This window comes from Anguilla anguilla, chromosome 7 (assembly GCF_013347855.1).
Source record: "Anguilla anguilla isolate fAngAng1 chromosome 7, fAngAng1.pri, whole genome shotgun sequence".
Classification (NCBI taxonomy): domain Eukaryota; kingdom Metazoa; phylum Chordata; class Actinopteri; order Anguilliformes; family Anguillidae; genus Anguilla; species Anguilla anguilla.
In genome coordinates this window covers 49,856,722-49,874,995 of record NC_049207.1, presented here as the reverse complement: position 1 = coordinate 49,874,995, position 18,274 = coordinate 49,856,722, and the positions used below count along the sequence as shown (strand labels likewise).

The following is an 18,274-nucleotide window of genomic DNA, read 5'->3' as shown; positions in this document are numbered from 1 at the left end:
AAATCCAGCATGAAGCCCCCCCTGACCGCCCCCCCCCCCCAACATCGTAGTGAACGGAGCCCAGATTTCCCTTCAGGCGTATGTGTAGGGGAAAGGACTTCTCCTGGTGAGGTACCGCGTGCAGTGAAGTGGCATGCCAGGGTGCAGGAGCCCGAACGCCGCCGTGCACGTCCGCTTTCGCCTTTACCGATGCAGGCAGTGTGTGCGGTAAGCTGGCGTTTCACAGGGTCAAAGTGTTCTGCCGGTGAAAATAAAACCGGCACGCGTGCATCGGCAAAGACCATCGCTGCCAACTGACACCGTTCAGCATGGACAGTGGCAAGCCGCTCCGTTTATGGAGGCAGAGGGCCGCGGCGTTCGTCAGTTGTAATTCACAACGGTACAGCCAAAATCACAGATGAGTCAGGCGTATTAACGAACACCAGTATTTTACAGCAGTTAAATATTGATACGAGTGTAATTACTAAAAGACTCATGAAAGAGGTTCGTCATGAAAGGCACAACTGGCGTCTGAGCAGAGACAGCAGCTGATGTCGTCTTGTGAAGCGCGTTTTGCGAATCAGACACGCCGGTCACATTCCTTTGTTTGTTTTAGTTTTTTTCAGATCACGGTGACCAACTGCGCGACACTCACGGTCAAGTGTCATCACGCCGATTCGCCGAACGAAAACGCGCCGGCACAAACGCCGCCTGCTCCGCCGCGGTCCGTATCAGCCGGGACAGCGGCGCCATTACCGCTAACGAAGGTGAGAAACCGCGCGCACGCCGAACGGCGGTCAATAGGACCGCGGCGCGCTCGGCGACCGCGAATCGCTCGGCTTTGAAACACACCCGCGCTGAGAAGGGAGCTCCTCTCTCCGGGCAGACCGCGGCGATGACACACCGATGCTCACTCGCGCGGTGGTGAAATACGAGTTTGGATATCGAGTCTCTGCTGCATGCCCGCAGGAGTTCCGCGCAGGCGTTCCTCCGGTGAGAGAACCTCCGCCTCCCTTAACTCCGCTCCAGGATTTGATTGTCACCGTCCCTTGTGAAGCCGAAGCCTGGCAGTCAGTGTATCCTGGCACTTCCCCCTTCCTCTTCCAAAATCGGTCCCCGCAGCTCAAACCTGCAACTCTCGCTGCAACGGGACGCCTGCGCCGTTCTGACGCAACAGCGCAGTTCACCTGCAGCAGAAAATGCGACGCAAACACAGTAAATCTGTTTCATGCTTCCCATGGAAACTATACAGAGTTCTGACACAAGTATCCCAAGAAAATACAAACACCTACTCTTAACAGGTGTTAGGTAGGCACTAAACCTGTCCGTGTTCTTTTCTTGTATGAAGTTTTTTTTCCTCACGGTGCATGCGCGTGTTATCCGTGTTCAGAAATCGCAGATCTCCGCAGAACTTGAATCACAGTTTCCTTACCAAGAAACATTCATTATTCGCATCAAAAGGCCTAAAAATGGACCGCCTAAAAAATCTCTTCTGGTGCTTCACAAGATTAAGGCAGATGGCCTGAAAATATCATGCAGAAGAAAAGGAAAACTTCTGCAAGGGTTGGACCAAAGCCAAAACTCTCGCTCTGCAGAAAGCGAAGTTATAGAAGGTACAAAGAAAGGCACATCAATCACCCGTTTGACCTGAACAACAATGCCACAAAAATCAGGAGGATTAACGGTTTTTTTGACGAGAGCAAAGATACACAAAAGCCGTCAGGTAAGCCGAACAAACAGGCCGGCATTACCAAGCGAAAACAAAGCGGTGTTAGGAGGGGAGCGGAGTGTAAACTCTGACGAGCGCGGCGGATCGATATCGCCGGCGGAGCGGAGATCCTCCCGGCGTTCCACGGTCCTGCTCTCGGCGCGTCCGAAGGCCGGAGAGCCGCGACGGCGACCGTCAGTGTGCCGCGGCGCGGCGGTCAGAGCTACGACCGCGCTCGCCTCTCGCGCGAAAACATCCGTCAGAAGAGCTTCGCGCTCTCCGCCCCCCCCTCCCCGTTTCTCTCGGCCCTCCGCTGGTTTCATCACCCCCCCCCCCCCCCCCGGGTCGCATGCCGCCCCCCCCCCCCACCCCCTTGCACAGCGCCTGGCGGGGCCCGCATCGATCCGACGGCACTGCTTCGCTCCGCGCCGTCCTTGCGCTCGGGATAATTGCTAACTTGCGCGGGCGCTCCCCCGGCTGTAAAACTCACCTGAAATAAACACAGGACCAGGAGCCGGAAAAACAGGCTGATTAGACTCACTGGAGGACAACGGAAAGGGAAAAAAAACAGACAGTGTTCAATACGGGGTTATAAGGGTCAAAGAGAAGCACGGAGGATTGTTTTTTCTTTGTAGGTGTTGCATCGGAGAGCCCTACTACATGCAATGTGATCTGTCAATGTGTGTTTGATCTTATAGGCAGTGTAGTATTATTTATATTACATATAACATAGAGAGTTCAGGATCTTTCTGGACGTGCAACTTAATAACCGACAGAATCTGTTTTGAGAGCTTATTAATCAAGGAAATGTGAAATGGCAACATTGCAGGGTGACACAAAAGACGACCAAAGAGTCGTACTCCTTGGTCTCCATGACTACAAACAGCCAACGGCGACTGCCGCGTCTGCCCGCGTTCCTAATCCGTCGCCTCTCTTCTTCGCCGCCCGGGAACGCGCCGCTGGCGGCTAATTTCCCGCGGCTCGGAAAGCCGCCAGCTCGGCCGCCGCTCCCCAGCTCCAGAGCCTCTTAAGAGTCCCCCCGCGCACGAGGCCCCAGCCCAGCCAGGCCCCGCTAAAAACCCCCAGAAAAAATTGGGTAGCTAGCTAACTTTTTTTCCTCTTACATAACAATTATGTCAAGCCCCTTATAAATAGCCACGGCGCTAGGTGTGCTACCGCGGCGCAGCGCAGAGGCGGGTGGGTAATGGACGAGCGGCACAATGGAGCGCTGAGGAGCCGAGCGCTAGCCGAGCGTTAGCGGAGCGCGTGCTGCACGGCGGAGCCCAGGCCCGGCTAACGCGCTAATTAAGCGGCCGAGGCGCTAGCCTTCGGGCGGCTAATTGGAGAGCGGCGAACGCGGGCGCATTTTTTCCTCCGTCGCCGTGGGAGCCATCAGCCAATTAACCGCCCGGGGGAAACATGAAGAGGGTGGGGGTGGGGGTGGGGGTGGGTGGGGTGGTGGGGGAGTTGGCACTCACACTGGGGATTTGCAATGAAGGAGCGCTAAATTGTCAGCTTTGTCCGTCTCTTCCTCCTCCTCCTCTTCCTCCACTCCGCTCGGTCGCCGGCAGGCCCCGTTCATTCCGCGTAAGGTGCAGCGGCCTCCGGCGGTTTAACCCGCGCGTTTCCTCTACGCCAGCACGGCGGCGTCCCGCGCTTAGCGTTCGGCGTTCGGTTTATTCGCTAGCGTCCGCGCTGAACATGTGTCCATCAAAAAAATTACTCTACCAACAATAAGAACAGCAGCTGTTGCCACGGCAGCACTAATGAGAGGTCTACCCCCTTGGTCGAATTTGGCCTGAAGGACGGCTAGGGACAATATCCTTTGCAGTAGTGAAATTACTGTGGGTGACGAAGGGTGCTTATACTGCAAGCTGCACTATCTGTCTGTAGCCTCCATGACACGTACAGAGCCTTTGAAACAAACAGCACCGAAATATTCTAAACCCCTGGGGGCCAACACTACCACTTCTGTCTTGATTCCTACTGAGAAAGCATTTGCGGCTACGCGCTAGCTCGCTAAATTCTCACTAGCCTCACCTAACTGCCCTTGGTGGGAAAAGTAATCCACGGATCAATCGGTCGATCAATCAAGCAAACTTTGTACTCGCTGCAACAGTGTTACTCCCCCCCCCCACCCCCTCGCCCTCCTCCAAGCTGGCTGAGAGAAGGGAGGGGGGGGGGAGAAAAGGAGATGAGGAAGAGCTCAATGCTGTCGGTATGGATTCCAAACCCTGACCACACACAGATTGTGCCTTGACCATACTTTGACCAAGCTTTGACATGCGAACATAAGCATATTTAATGATGAGAAGAGTCCATTCAGGCTGCCATCAACCATAAGTTAATCGCACCCCAAGGAGTTCTATACGACCATGACAACTTCACCATGCAAGTTGTTCCATTGATTGACAACTCCACATGTAAAAAGAAATAAATAAAAGGAAATAAAAAAATACTGCATCACCGTCCCCTATCAGAGCCAGAGAACAAGCCCGAGAAAAATCACATGACCACGTGAGATTAGAGAAACCCCCCCCCCACTTACAGCCGTATCCCTGGGTTTCTTTTTTTGCACGATTGTGCATTTCCCCCCCCCGCCCTTTGTTTCCCCACACTCTGGCTCATCGTGTCCCTTGACAAACGCTTCCGTGTGCCCAGATTCGCTTTCCTCCTGAATAAATTACATCGCGTTTGTGCGAGATAAGCGTTGCTGATCCTCCAAAAAAAAAAAACATTTTTTTCATCACTTCGCCCGGTCTGCCAGGCACCGACCCCCGATCGTGAGGAACCGCGCCGCAGTGAGGGGTGCTGTTCCGGATTCGTGTTTTCCGAAAAACGGGGCTCCCTTTGGGGGTTCCCCACCGGCTGTCCGCCCCGAGCGCGGCTAATTTGCTCTGATAACGATGCGTGCTCACGCCCGGGGAGGACGCGAGGGACAGCCGCGCGGCGAGGGGTTCGGGGGTAGCCGACGGGGGGTTGCCAGCTCGCACGCACGCAGGCTCAGGAGGGGGGTGGCATGGCATTCGGGGGTGGGACGGGGGGTCGAGAGGTAAAGCTCCACTGCAGGACCACTCCTTTTAAGCTTAGGAGACCCGCATGCAAAATAAAGCAGGAAACTAATGAGCCTCATACAAAAAAAGAGCTCTACGTCCTTATTCATAAATCAGCTCCAATGAGTAGTGCTGATTGGCTGATTCCTAGGCTCTGCATCCATATTCATAAACTATTTCAGTTGAGCAGTGTTATTGGCTGATTCCCCAGCTCTGCGTCCATATTCATAAAGCAACTCAGATGAGCAGTGCTGATTGGCTGATTCCCCAGCTCTGCGTCCATATTCATAAATCATCTCAGATTGAGCAGTTCTGATTGTCTGATCCCCCAGCTCTGCATCCATATTCTTAAAGCAACTCAGATGAGCATCTTATGCATTTAGAGTGAAAAGGCAAAGCTGATCCAAGACCAACACTCCTGCTCAGTGCTGTTATATGAATGCAGGCCCCATACATTCTGAAAAACTAAATAAGACGGGTTTGAAGGCAGGTAGAAAGAAGTCTGGTGCCTGCTATCTGCACAATGACTGAACCAAAAAGAAACAAAAATAAAACTTTAAAAAAAAATGGGACAACCCTTTCCCTGTCAGTTAGACTGAGGAGTTGCGGTGTCCTTCTCCGCGTGTAGTCCGAGCGGATTGTTTGGCGGGTGATATTCCGTCTGCGCGTACAGGAGCGCGGCGGGATAGCGGCAATCTGTATGAATACTGCGCTGCACGTGAGCAATGCCGCACACGCCTGTTTCCGACATGTCCCGTTTCCATGGGGAAATACAACACTTTCGATGCAGGAGAACCATCTGCTAGCCGTAGCCGCCGCCGCCGCGGAAGAGTCGCACCCCAGCGAGGCAAGGGGGTGTGGCAGACAGCCGCTAAACTCTGCCACAAATCGCATGCGCCGTTTTAACTCCGTGTCTGTCAAGACCGCTGTAAATCAAGTGCGTATCTGACAGGACATACAAACACACAAACACACACACACATACATATGTATATATATATATATATATATATGTAAAGTGTATTACAGGTGAATAGCATTTTATGCAGTGAAACACATTCTCAAGAACAAGCCGTATGGCCCTGTGAATAGCCCACTCAAGCGACCGTGTTCTTGTTTGAGAACCGCCATCTTGAAAAGTCTACTTTGTGTGTCAGTAAAGAGAAATGGTAAAACTGTGAAAACAGACACATTATCAAAGCAAAGAGTCCTTGTGCAACAGTGAAGTATAGAGCTTACAGTGTCTCCCATATGTCCAGCACTACACTCTGTTTACAATTGTATTTCTGACCACTTAAGTCTTCAAACAGTGCAGACAATATTGCTGCCTTATCTGTCTTACCAGTGACAGAAGTGAAGCAAAGGAAGATTTCAAAGGCTGACAGAAGCCACTCTGTTACAATGATAACTGTTAATTAAGGTAAATTTAATTACGGTTCAGCTGCTCTTAATTAAGTTAATATCAGGAATGACAGCAAAGTACTCCGGAAAACTTATCTGGTGTTTGCCTGCAATTTACCCTGTCACTCACATCCCTTAACTCAGAGATGCGACGGTGACCTATTAAAAATGGCACACAATGCGTTTGCACAACGGATCCAGCCGTTTTGTCCCAGTTCAAATACAGCAGTGGATCATTCAGAGAGAAAAAGCCCATTACCACACACAACACAACTTGCCAAAATGATCATCTGAAAAAGGAGATTAAAACATAGAAAGAATTGTGCAATAGCATAACGTGAAACAAGTTTATGAGGACGTTTGAAAAAAACACTCAACACTGAGTGACAAAAAAATCAAAGGGTTTTTTTTTCTTCTCCCAAACGCTACAGAAAGTTCTGACCACACACATGACATAATTCATACTTCTCCACTGATATTAAAATCCAAGATTGAAGCATAAAAGAAAAAAACAATGTGTGGAGTAAAAAGCCACTGTTGGTGAGTGAATAACCTATATTTATGGCAATATCTATGGTAGAGCAGGGCTTCGAGTTACAAAACGACCATTGCCATGGTTGCCCTGCATATCAGCCGTAGTTCCCACTTAACCCTTGAAGGTGTGACTCTTAACTGAACATTCTAATGCTGATGTCACAATCGCTGCCGGAAACTGAATGCAGTAGAGTTCTAGGACACTGACTAATCATTTTTTTTTAAAACATTCCAAAAATCAGACTCTACAAAGGGTTAAAAATAACTACTGCACCTGCATGGTCATTTCTGCCCTGCCTTATATACTTTACGGCTGTGCTGCCCCCTGGAGGAGAATAAAGTTGCCCCTTTCCCCTCACGGAAATAATTCTAGAGCGCTTTATTCTTCGCTGTTTTCTTCCTCATGGTGGGTGGCTGTTCGGCAGCACTGTCACATGGTGTTTTCATTGCCTAGACACCAGCCGCGTGCAGCCATTGTCCCAACAGGAAATGACAGCTTCCAATTATCCAGCTTATGACACGGCGTGGAATTTGGAATGTTTCAAAGTGGCGATGCTAAGAATCAGGGGTCGAGCATCTAGTCGATCAGTAGCAACATCTGTGCGGAAATCTCTCTGGTGGAGCACGGCAATATCTATGGTATAGCACTGCAACATCTGAAAAAGAGCGTGACGATATACATGGCGGTATATGGTGATAAGCTGAACTGGCATGTCAAAAAACAATAAACGAAGTTGAGATCACAAAAAGTGCTCAAGTGCAATATATTTCTGTTGTATATGGTGACACACAAGCAGAGGACAGTAATATCTATGGTCATGCATGGTAACCCACATGAGAAATGGCTTACAAACCCTAAAAGAGTCTGACTAATTCCACACGGGTAGATCATTCAAATGATCTGATTCACAAAGTAAGCCGTAAATGCGTTTAGCTAGTTATCGCAAGGCCTAATTACAGCCTTAATCGAAACCGCTAAAACTCCTGATTTCCAGTCGTGCAGAGAAGGCGAAATTGAAAAGAGGACCCTTTAAGAGAACGACAGCGGCCTTGATTACCCAGAATAGATTGGAATTAGTCACTTCTCCGCAGGCATACAGAGTATCAAAAGACTAAGTACAACACCAGCTCAGTGCGCTGAACCACTGTTCATACATATGAAGCAACATCACAAAATATTTCTAAATTGCATGCGCACGCACACACACACACACACACAAACACATGCATACACACACACAAACACACGCACACACACACATACACACACACACACACACGCACACACACAAAGCTAAAGAAATCCACACTTCACATCCACATAAAGAAAGGGCAGAATTGTAATGACTTACTGTTCCCAGCAGCCTTGATGTTGGGGCCCTCGTCTAATGCACCGGCTTCTGACCCCGGGTCCTCTTTGATCTGCAGCCGCATAATGGAACAGAGAGAAGGTCGTTGGCCCACGCGTCGACCGCCTCTTGCATTAATGCACGATGCAGCACGTCAATGCTAGCACTGACGCTACCCATTGTAGCTACTCTTCTTGAGACTTCCACGGGAACCTGCTGATACTTCTGCTGTTCTGAATTCTGGACTGCTGAAAAGAATCATACTTATGAATCCTTCCCATTTAGGACAACATTCGGAGTTAATTCGGAAATTCATATGACGTCACAACTTAAAATTCATAAGATGTGGATCACTCAGGAGTCATGGTAGAGTGAAAGACTTTGAAAATAAAATGATTCATTTGAACCAATCATATTATTATCATTATTGCGATTGGGAACAAGGTCCTGTCTTCACCAGGGCCAAATGTGAGTGTCTTGTTCATATTTAAAAGAAGACAATAATCTTCTGTGAAGGTACACCTCCACTAATGCTAAAGGTTATACTAAACTAAAGGTTATCTCAAGCCTCCAACTACTCTACCTCAAACATATACAGTATAACGTTATGCCAAACATAACATTACATTACAGGCATTTATTAATCACTTTAATCCAGAGCGACTTCAGCATCTCGGCACAGTATCCATTCATACAGCTGGATATATACTGAAGTAAATCAGGGTAAATATTTTGCTCAAGGGCACAACGGCACGGTCTCATCTCGGAATCAAACCCGCAACCCATAAAGTTCAGTTCCCTAAACATTACACTATACCGCTCCCCCATAGTCTTTGTTTTACACTTTGCTAACCATGGCCTTTGCCTCACGCTGCCAACCTGGACTTGGTTCTGATAAAAAGAAGAAGAAGAAGGGAGAAAAAAAAAACACAAGAGAATCCACCGCTTTTGATGATTTTATTTACAGTACACAATATTAGATTCTCCAACCTTGAGGCTGGACTCCACTCTTTCTACTTAGAGTGCAATTTGCTGCCAAATGGAACATGAATCATTCCTTTAGAATAGACTAAACACCTGTTAACCAGTTCCCCGAGAGTCAGAGGTCTCATTGCATAATGTAATGCTGTCAAGAAACTGGACTTGAACAAGCGGCAACGGCAGACAGTCTTGAGAGGGTCAAGACTCCCGCGAGATCTTTTTTTTTTCTTTTTCTTTTTTTTGCGTGCCGCGGCGGAGTTTGTCAAGCCGTCTAGGCAGACGCGCGACGGACGGACGGCACGGAAACGGGCGCCGGCGAACAGGCGCTCGCGCCGCGGAGACGAGCCGGGGCCCCTCGAGCTCGTTTGCGTAACTCTGCGTCCAGCTCCGCTTCCGCGCGTCACATCTCAACCCCTCGCCGCCGGGCTTCCCTCGCACTCCACCGACGCCCAAACGCGGCTGAAGCACACGGGTGCGTGCCCCGGTTCGCCGTTCGACGCCGTCTTCGATTAAAGCACAGCCTCTCTCTCTCTCTCTCTCGCCGTCCTTTTTGTTAACTCCGCCACGCTTCGAGAGTACTTACGAGAGAAAGGAGGGGGCGCGGAAAAAAGAAGAAGAAGCCGGCTGCAAGTTTTTAAGCCGGCAGATAAGGCTTCTGCTCATCGACGTTTCTACGAAACCCGGAGAGCCGGAGTGGGAGGCGGCCGTGTTTGATTGGCCTGTTCTCCGTCCGACGGCGCTAACGCACACAATGGCGCACCGGGGGTATTCGTCCACCCCAGAGGAGAGACGCGAACGAAGAGAGAACATAAATTCGGGAAGCGTTAATTAATTGACAGGCGGATATTTTCCAAGTTCATAACGATCATCAAACAGACGTTCCGCTTCGGGCCGTGTATACCCACAGCAGCTACTGGGTGGACTTATGAATAGAGGCCCTAATCTAAATAAACGGTGAAACAGCTCGGAGGGACTCATAGGCATCCGAATTTACATTTGAGAGAAGGACGCAATTTGAACATTCTCGCGCTCGCCACGGTCGGCAAAATGCAAAGCGGCTATGTAACATTTCCGGGTTTTTTTTTCCTGCTCACTTATCCATTCTTTTCATTTGACAGAGCAGTAGGCCCTGTAGCCAATCAGAAAGGATGCCGGTAAAATATCACAGAAGAGACTAGAGCCTAAGATCAGAGGGGTTGCTAATCGTGCTAAAAGCTGCTCTGGACGGGACGGTGTGAGTGACAGACTTGCCAAAACATGCATTAGCGGAACGGCCTGGCGCCTCATCCCGTTACACACCGGTGATTGGATGAGAGGACGGCCGCCGCTTCTGAACACTGCAATCCACGATATGGGTTCTCTCAAAGAACGCTTCATGTGCAGTTCAACATATGACCAGTGGGGGGTTGCTGGTGAGCGACAACATACTGTCATCTTGGCCTGAGCCACGTTAGTAGTATGTGTAGTACATGTAACCCAGCAGGGCGGTCAGCCACAGCCGCCAATGGTACAGCCCAGATTCAATACAACACTCCGGGTCCCATCAGTGCACTAGAACAGTGGCTTAACAGGATGAGCCACTCAGCAACACCTACAAACAGTTTTTTTAATGATAAAAATGTACTGCATACACAAAATTTCCACTATGCTTCCATTTTGGCTCCGCGCTCTAGCGTAAGGGATTTTGTTTCCTGATTGAGACGTATGCGTGTGTGTTTTGTAACAGGTACATAGTGACAGAAGAGCGATGGTAACACCGAGCTGAGAAATTCCCACAGCGGTCCGTCCTCGGGCACAGCGGCAGACAGAGTGTTCCTCTCTTTTCAAACGGAGGACAAACCGGCCCTCGGAGACGGCTTCAGACGCTAAACAGCCCCCACTCTTCCCCAGCTGCGAACCGCGCCGCGCCGCTTTTTCTGCCGACTGGGCTCTTTTGATTATTTCTAATGACAGCCGCCGTATCCGCCAAACTCCGCGCGTAATCTCCTTTCAACAGGCAAAAAAAGTTTCACAGTCTCTGCCTTCGCAAAGACGGCAGGCGAAACAAAAAAGAAAAAAAAAAGATCTTGAGTGTTTTGCTGGAAAGGAATTAAATATAATGCGCCGGATGCTGCAGTTCTAACAACGAATATCCCTGACTGAAGAACTCTAGAAAGAGATACCCACAGAAACGGACGTATCACAGAAACAACAAATACAGTCATACCATCTACAGATGCTTTCACGCTGCCATTAGCTTCATTTACAGCATTTTGCCTACACTTTATTTTTAAGTCATTCACATCTATACATTTAAAGTGCTTATAACGTGATGTTCTGACTTTTCAGCAAACCTCCAGATGGATCCAAATCAATTCACTCCAGGGTTTACAGTACGACATGATCTGTACTAACAACACACGGCCTGCAACCTAAGGCCATACTGCTTCGGTCTAAGTCTACTTCACACGGCTAGCCAGCGCTACTATGCTATACTGTTTACGGATAATGTAATGTAGTTTAGACGTATGAATGCGCTTTACTAATCCGCTTTCATTATTTCATTTGAATGCGTGCAAAGGGACCCTCCAATACCTAACCTGCTATGCCTGTGAGACAGTTAAACACATATTAAACACCACATTAATCTGCTTTGGTTAATGCTCGCTAGCACTTTAAAATAGGGCTACATTTCAAATCGAGTCCACTGAGGTTTTGTTCTGTTTTTTAGTTAAAGTTGAACTCGACACCTTACACTATGAGTATAAATACACACAGTAGCTCTTGCATAATACACTTGGTGAACACCCAGTGACACGTTTAACAAGACTGCCGCCGTATGTGCCACAGTCATTATTCCACATCGAAAGTGACGGCATTCTGTGCATTTTGAATTCAAATGCTCAGCAAAGCAGGTCAAACAACAAGATGGCTGCCGGAGCGGTTTTCCACCGTGGCGGTGAGGATCCGGGGAACGCACCGGGGAGCGTTGTTTCGGGAGCGAGCGCTCAGCCGGGGTAAAAGCCGCTCTGCCACACGCCGCTCGGGCCCCCCCCCCCCCCCCAGGTCTGGAGGAAATTACAGCGCCGCGTTTCTCCGCACACCGCCACCGCGTAGCCCCCCCCCCCCCCCCCGCTCGCGGTATTGTCAAACACCGAAAACGTAATCGCCTCGAAATATCAGTCTTCCTCGCTAGCTCAACCATGGCTTCTCAGCAGGCGTAAGTGTTTTTTTAAACAGACAGAGAGGGATGGATCTCACAGTAATAGCATATGTTTCCCACCCCTAAAATAGGAGTGTTATCGGAGTGTTACCTGTGCAGACAGATCCGAGGTGCCGCTACCGGTTCTTTGGTTTGTTAGCGAGAACACAATGCATTTTATTATTTTATTTTTTTTGACAGCATCTGATATTTTAGTAATTCAGCGTGATGAAAAACAATAAAATGCCACCTTGGCGTTGCTGAAATGTGCGTGGAGAGAGCGCACTGCTTTGGCGCCACCTGCTGGTGGCCGGCGGTATGGTCGTAAACCTGACGGCGGGGGAGGAGGGGGAGAGGGCGTGGGGGAATTGGCGGTGTTCGCTGGCTTCGCTGCAGGCTCTTTAAGCGGAACACGTCACACGCGGTAACCGAGGGAACCCCACAAATCATCAGGTCACATGACAGAAGTTTTGTGGTGCCCTCCAGGTGAAAATCTACCATAAAAATGATCACCGTTTCAGAATTAAATTATACGATTTCTTTTTCTCCCCCTTCTCTATCCACCTATATATCTATTCATAAATCATTCACATCATATTCATCACTTCAGCACTTAGCAAATGTTTATATATCCTCTAGACTGGCATGAATACTCTGAATCAATATCTATTAAGTGCTGAAATCTATAAATGATATGGATTATAGGCCCAGTGCATTCTTCTAGGTGTGTAGGTACAGTGTCTAAAGGTGTGCTTTCTGCCTAATAAACACATCAGATTCCATCTGATTGGCTGAATCACTGATTCAAATGCTTTCCATGAATTAATGCTTAATACCCAGTTCTGTAAAAAACAAAAAAAAAAAAAAAAAGGAAAAAAGAAAAACAAAGAAAACATCACCTGCACAAAGACAACAAAAGGAGAGAAGAACACGGGTACCCCTGTCACGACGCCCGCAGCGTTTCAGAGTGAGACAGCCACCGCCGCCGCCGCCACCGCGCCCGCTCGCGGTTAAAACCAAAAAAATCAGCCGGATAAGGGCTGCTACTTCAGCATCAAATCCCACTGTCACCGACACGCAGAGGCAAGACGCCGCGGCACGCGCGGGTATAATTCCCGCGTTCGACAGACAGGCAGACGCGTCGGAATCACAAGTCAGGCAAACAAGCCATCAAGACTACGAGTCTCTGGGAGAAAAAATAAAAAAATAAATAATAAAAAATAAAAAATGTCGGTGAATACGCCGTGCGTAAACAACTCCAACCAGAGTCACCACCAACCAGATTTTCCTATTCCCCCATGAAATTGAATGTCAGGGAGGAAATCAAGTGTATCTTCCAATCACCTGAAAGACATCATTCAAGCTTCCCCACGCACTCCAGGAAAAACGTGACTGAAGGTGGGTACACACTGATGTGCAAATCTAATACCTTGGATGTATGGAAATGGCAGATGGGGAAATATTCCTGCACACCAAACTCCCCCCCCCCCCCCCCCCGCCCCTTTCTCAAATGTTTGACATTATAACATCTGCATTCAACGTTATCGTGATGCCGTTTAAAAATAATGTACGGAATGTACGGGGAAAAAAAGTGTCCCCATTTCAGGAAAAGCAATATGAAGACAGAATGGGGTTATACAAAGATATCTGCAAAAAAAAAAAAAGAAAAAAAGACAGCAATTGAAAAACATAAATACACAGGGTTTGGTATTTTTGAGTGCAAGAGAACAGAAATGCATCATGGGAGGCTGTAGTTTCAGTAAGCTGAACAGGACGTTTCCGAGAAAAATCATTTTTGTCGGTTTCTACTTGACTGAGTCCTCTGTTTGGCGCTGGAATAAGGACAAAGCACAACACAGAGGAAAACTGAAAATGGATTTTTAAAAATAATAATGGTAAAAATTCTCCTTTAAGAGTGCGGCCCGTGAATGTGTCTTGCTTTACGCAGGCTGGCTAACTCAGCCATTCGGGGAACATAAAAGCAGTGATGGAGAGGGAACTGCAAGCCAAAGGGTGTCTTCCACTGGGTGACTTAAAACCTTGATTTAACCAAGATAGTACAGAATGTGTTTTTTTTTTTTTTTGGGGGGGGGGGGGGGGCGCATGAGACACCATGCGTTTGCAGCATCGACCAGCGGCCTTCCCTCTCTATTCTTTTGCTGCATGGGGGGGGGGGGGGTCCACGGTCTGTCTATTTCCTGATTACTCAGTCCCATTATGTTGAATTTGAATTCATTCTACGTCCCTCTGCGTGACAAGAGCGTGTTTCGGCAAGTCATCGCGACCACAGCGGACAGCGTAAAATGAATCACGTGGGCATTCCTTCATTCTCAGCGTAATTAATTACTTAAAGTCATCAACTCCTCTGTCACCTGACAAGCAGGACGGGACCCCCGCCCAAAATATGAGGACCTCGCTACCGTCTGACTGAACCCCAAAAGATTAATCAGGTAGAACAAACAATTCCACGAAGATTCAGTTTGTTTATTTTTTTAGTTATTTTTTTTGTTCTTGGCAGTGTGAGAAAAATCGCGCTCAGGATTTCCCATCCTTCCACTGTGCGCACCTGTCAGTAACGTACCTCGAACGAGGACGGAGAGCTCCTGCATGCGTCCAGTGCCACGCGCTGAAACTCGTCCTGGGACAGCTGGAGAAACGACCCCACCCCCACACCCCCCACCCCTCTGAAAGGGGAAAGACCTTGAGCTGCAGTGGTGAGACTGTCTCAAACACACCAGCAGACCACCCGGCTGCTCTTTACTGCTGCTCAAAGACACATGATCCAAAGGGAAATATTTAAACGGGCCGAGGTGTGATTCAGTTTAAAAGACAAACATCAACACACTTATCCATTAAAATTACTAGCAAGCCATTCTTTCCATTTTCAATGCCACAAAATAGCAATTTGCATGAGCAAGCCAGAATACTGAACAATAAAGCTACAATCAGAATGGAGGTATGGGTTTCTTTGCACATACCACCCAGGTATAAAACATCCAAAAAAAAAAAAAACCTATCAATATGAAATTCACAAACACAGAAACATACTTTAAGACGCATTTAAAATGCTGCTCAAGCACAGATAATAACACGCGTGTCTGTCCTCGGTGTCAACGGTGTACCCACGTACACAGCCAAGGAGGAAGCCTCCTGTTGCCGTGGTTTCAAAAGGGGCGGGGAGAAGAGGAGAGTGGGCGTGGTTGAAGCCCGGCGGAGCCCTTGAGCCGGTTTGCGGGGGCGGGGCGTGGGCGGACAGACTCGGCGTTCCCGCTAACGCGCGCTTGGTCCGGCCCTGAGGGCCCGTTAGGGAGCGGCGCGCGGCGCGGCGGACTGCGAGCCGCGGGAGAGAGACTGAGGTACAGCCGTCTGCATTATTTACCGCCGGTGGAAAAATAAAAAACTAAGAACTTAAACAGGCCGGGGGGGGGGGGTTTATCCTAATGCACTGACACAGACTCTTCCCCTATTTCCTGGGGCTTTTTTCGAGTGCCCTGGCACGGCCATTCCATTAACACAGATGTAGAGAGCTTTTCACAAAATAAAAAAATTATTTAAAAGTTTAAAAATAGAAGTTTTCGAGCATCCCAAATGGAACGCTTGAAATCGGAGGAACCCGACGAAAACAGTGGCACTCGATGGAATGTTCCGGCCCACCTTCTATTCTTTTCAGTTCGGGTCCTCGGGTTTTCTTGGGGCCGGAGTTTGAATAATGGCCATAAAACAGGAACACAATGAAATTTTTTTTAAAAAAGCTTCTTTAGCGCGGTGCGACTAAGTGCGAGTAAGAGCGTCCGCTAATGCACCGGAAGTCCCCGGTTAGATGCGGAGCACCGTCTGCTCATCCTCCGCGCACGCGGTCCGTGAAGCCGAATACCAATTTTGTTTGAGTGCAGCCATTTTCTGTGGGGCGGCCGCTAACTAAAGTTCACGACTGCTCACTGCATCAGCAGGCTCCCTAGGGCCTAGAGGCAGGACAGGGAACATTCCGGATCGAAAGAGCACCTTTCGAGTTACTCTACACTCCACACGTGAGCACACGTCCCGCGATCTTACGCCTACGGTAGCTTTCGCGTTCCGGTTATAGTTATCGTTACCATTATCATTACTGTAGCCGGCCTCGGGCTACACTTACGGGGGGGGGGGGGGAATTAAATAATGAAAAATAAACTGAATTAAAAAAATAAATAAAAATACAAATAATTTTTAATGGGGTCATGCGCGCCCATGAGTCATTACTTGCGTTTGCTTGTGGAATAGAAAGTGCGAGGAGAAAAGTGTTGCATAAGCCCGCGTGCGGAGGGGAGGCGCCATTATCAGCCAGCAGTCGGGAGCAGGAAACACAATTAGAGCCAGGCCCACACAGCTCCTTTGAATCGCGCGGAAAAGGTCACCTCTGTCATTATTATTATAATCTCTTTTCTTATCGAGACTTGATTCACGCTCTCCGCGCGTCTCCGAGCCGAGCTGAGCTCAGCCGGGCCTCGGCTGTCGGAAAAGGCACCAGTGCAGGCACGAACAATGCGATAAACACCAGATTATTAAATGTTAACGGGGGGCTAAAAATAGCCTCCTGTCAAGTGAATCATCATACGTGGCTCAGAAGCGCTGAATCGAGTGACTGACATGTAGGTACGACACAAGAGAAGCCTAATTAAAAGAGGAAGAAACATCGGAGACTTCAATGTGACAGACGACGAAGTCGTTCACCTGGGGACATAAAAAAACCGCGACAAAATGGGAAAATCTGAACATGTAATAGGTATTTAGACACGGAAGCTATCTCCTATTAAATGATTCCGTTGCCGCCTACCGTTATAAACGAATTATACTCGGCTAACAATTATACGTTTAAACAAAACAAATTACATCCAGCTACACCCAGAAGTCCACAGTGCACATGACACAGGAGACAAATCATCTAAAAAAAAAAGCATTTTAGGATCAGGGAAATGCTAAAACAGCAGGTGCAGCTCATAAAACAGATTTTAACATGGGGGGCGGGGGTATTTGACACATCAGTATAAAATATTGTAATACATTTGATCGTGGAAGAAATGAAGCTTCATGATGATTTCGGCAATGAGCGTATTACAGACAGAGCTGGACCACGGCGGCGGCGGCAGCGGCGGTTCCCGCGGCGAGCCCTGGCGACTCCACTTCCTGCTGCGCTTTATCTAGCGGACAGGAAATGAGCGGATATTATCGCCGCGGCGACGGCAGGTGGCTCTCCATCATCCCGCCGCCTCGGCCGAAGCAGACCGTCGGTCGTTAGCCGACACGCCCAGGGACCCGTCGCGTGCTAACGCTAACGCTAACGCTAACGCGAGCGCACGATTAAGGGCCCGCGCGCCGGCCCCAGGGGCTGCTGGGATATCTCAGGCTCTGGTGGTGCCAGGACACCGGACAGGCAAAAAAACCCCCCCAAAAAACACCTAACTTTACCTACCATACATCTGTACTGTACATGGTAAATTAGGGTTCCCCATTTTGCTACGTGGACAGCAGTGTTCTGAGGGTAACGGTCAGGGTACTAAATCACAGTCCGATTCCAGTTTGGCTCCCAGGGGGAGCGCTGTCTTGGTGCCCTTGAGCAAAGGCACTTGGCCTGAATCGCTCCAGTAAACTATCCGTCCGCATGAGTGTATCGCAGGTGAAAAATGCAAGCCGTGTTAAATCTCCTGTGGATAAGGTCGTCTTTCTAAATTCCGAAATATAAAACGTCTCTACAGTGCCGTGAAAAAAATATTTGCCCCCTTCCTGATTTCTTTTGATCGCGGCATTGTGTGCTTTTAGATACTTTGTGGTGGCTACTTCTCTCTGATGGTGAGGTTCAATATAAGCGAGATTTAGATTTCAACTTCAATCAAGCCTGGTGGTGCTCAACAAGCTGAATCTAATTATCAATTAAATTTGGTTAATTGGTTGATTGAGAAACTAAGGGGGCAATAATGTTTTCACATAGTTTTGATAACTTTTTCATTAAATTTTCATTTTATGTACAATTTGTCTAAAGATCTGAAACCATTCGCTGTGACAAATATGCAATAACAGATGAAATCAGGAAGGGGGAAAATACGTCTTCATGGCA

General features: G+C 48.5%; 1 protein-coding gene across 1 annotated transcript in view; it reads right to left on the bottom strand.

Moving 5' to 3' along the window:
- LOC118232300 (glucosidase 2 subunit beta-like) overlaps positions 1-18,274 on the bottom strand; it is a 116,355-nt gene that overhangs the window by 58,218 nt on the left and 39,863 nt on the right. The window contains exon 10 of the mRNA XM_035427182.1: positions 8,028-8,097. Within this exon, the coding sequence (XP_035283073.1) occupies positions 8,028-8,097 (70 nt within the window). The remainder of the gene's footprint in view (positions 1-8,027; positions 8,098-18,274) is intronic.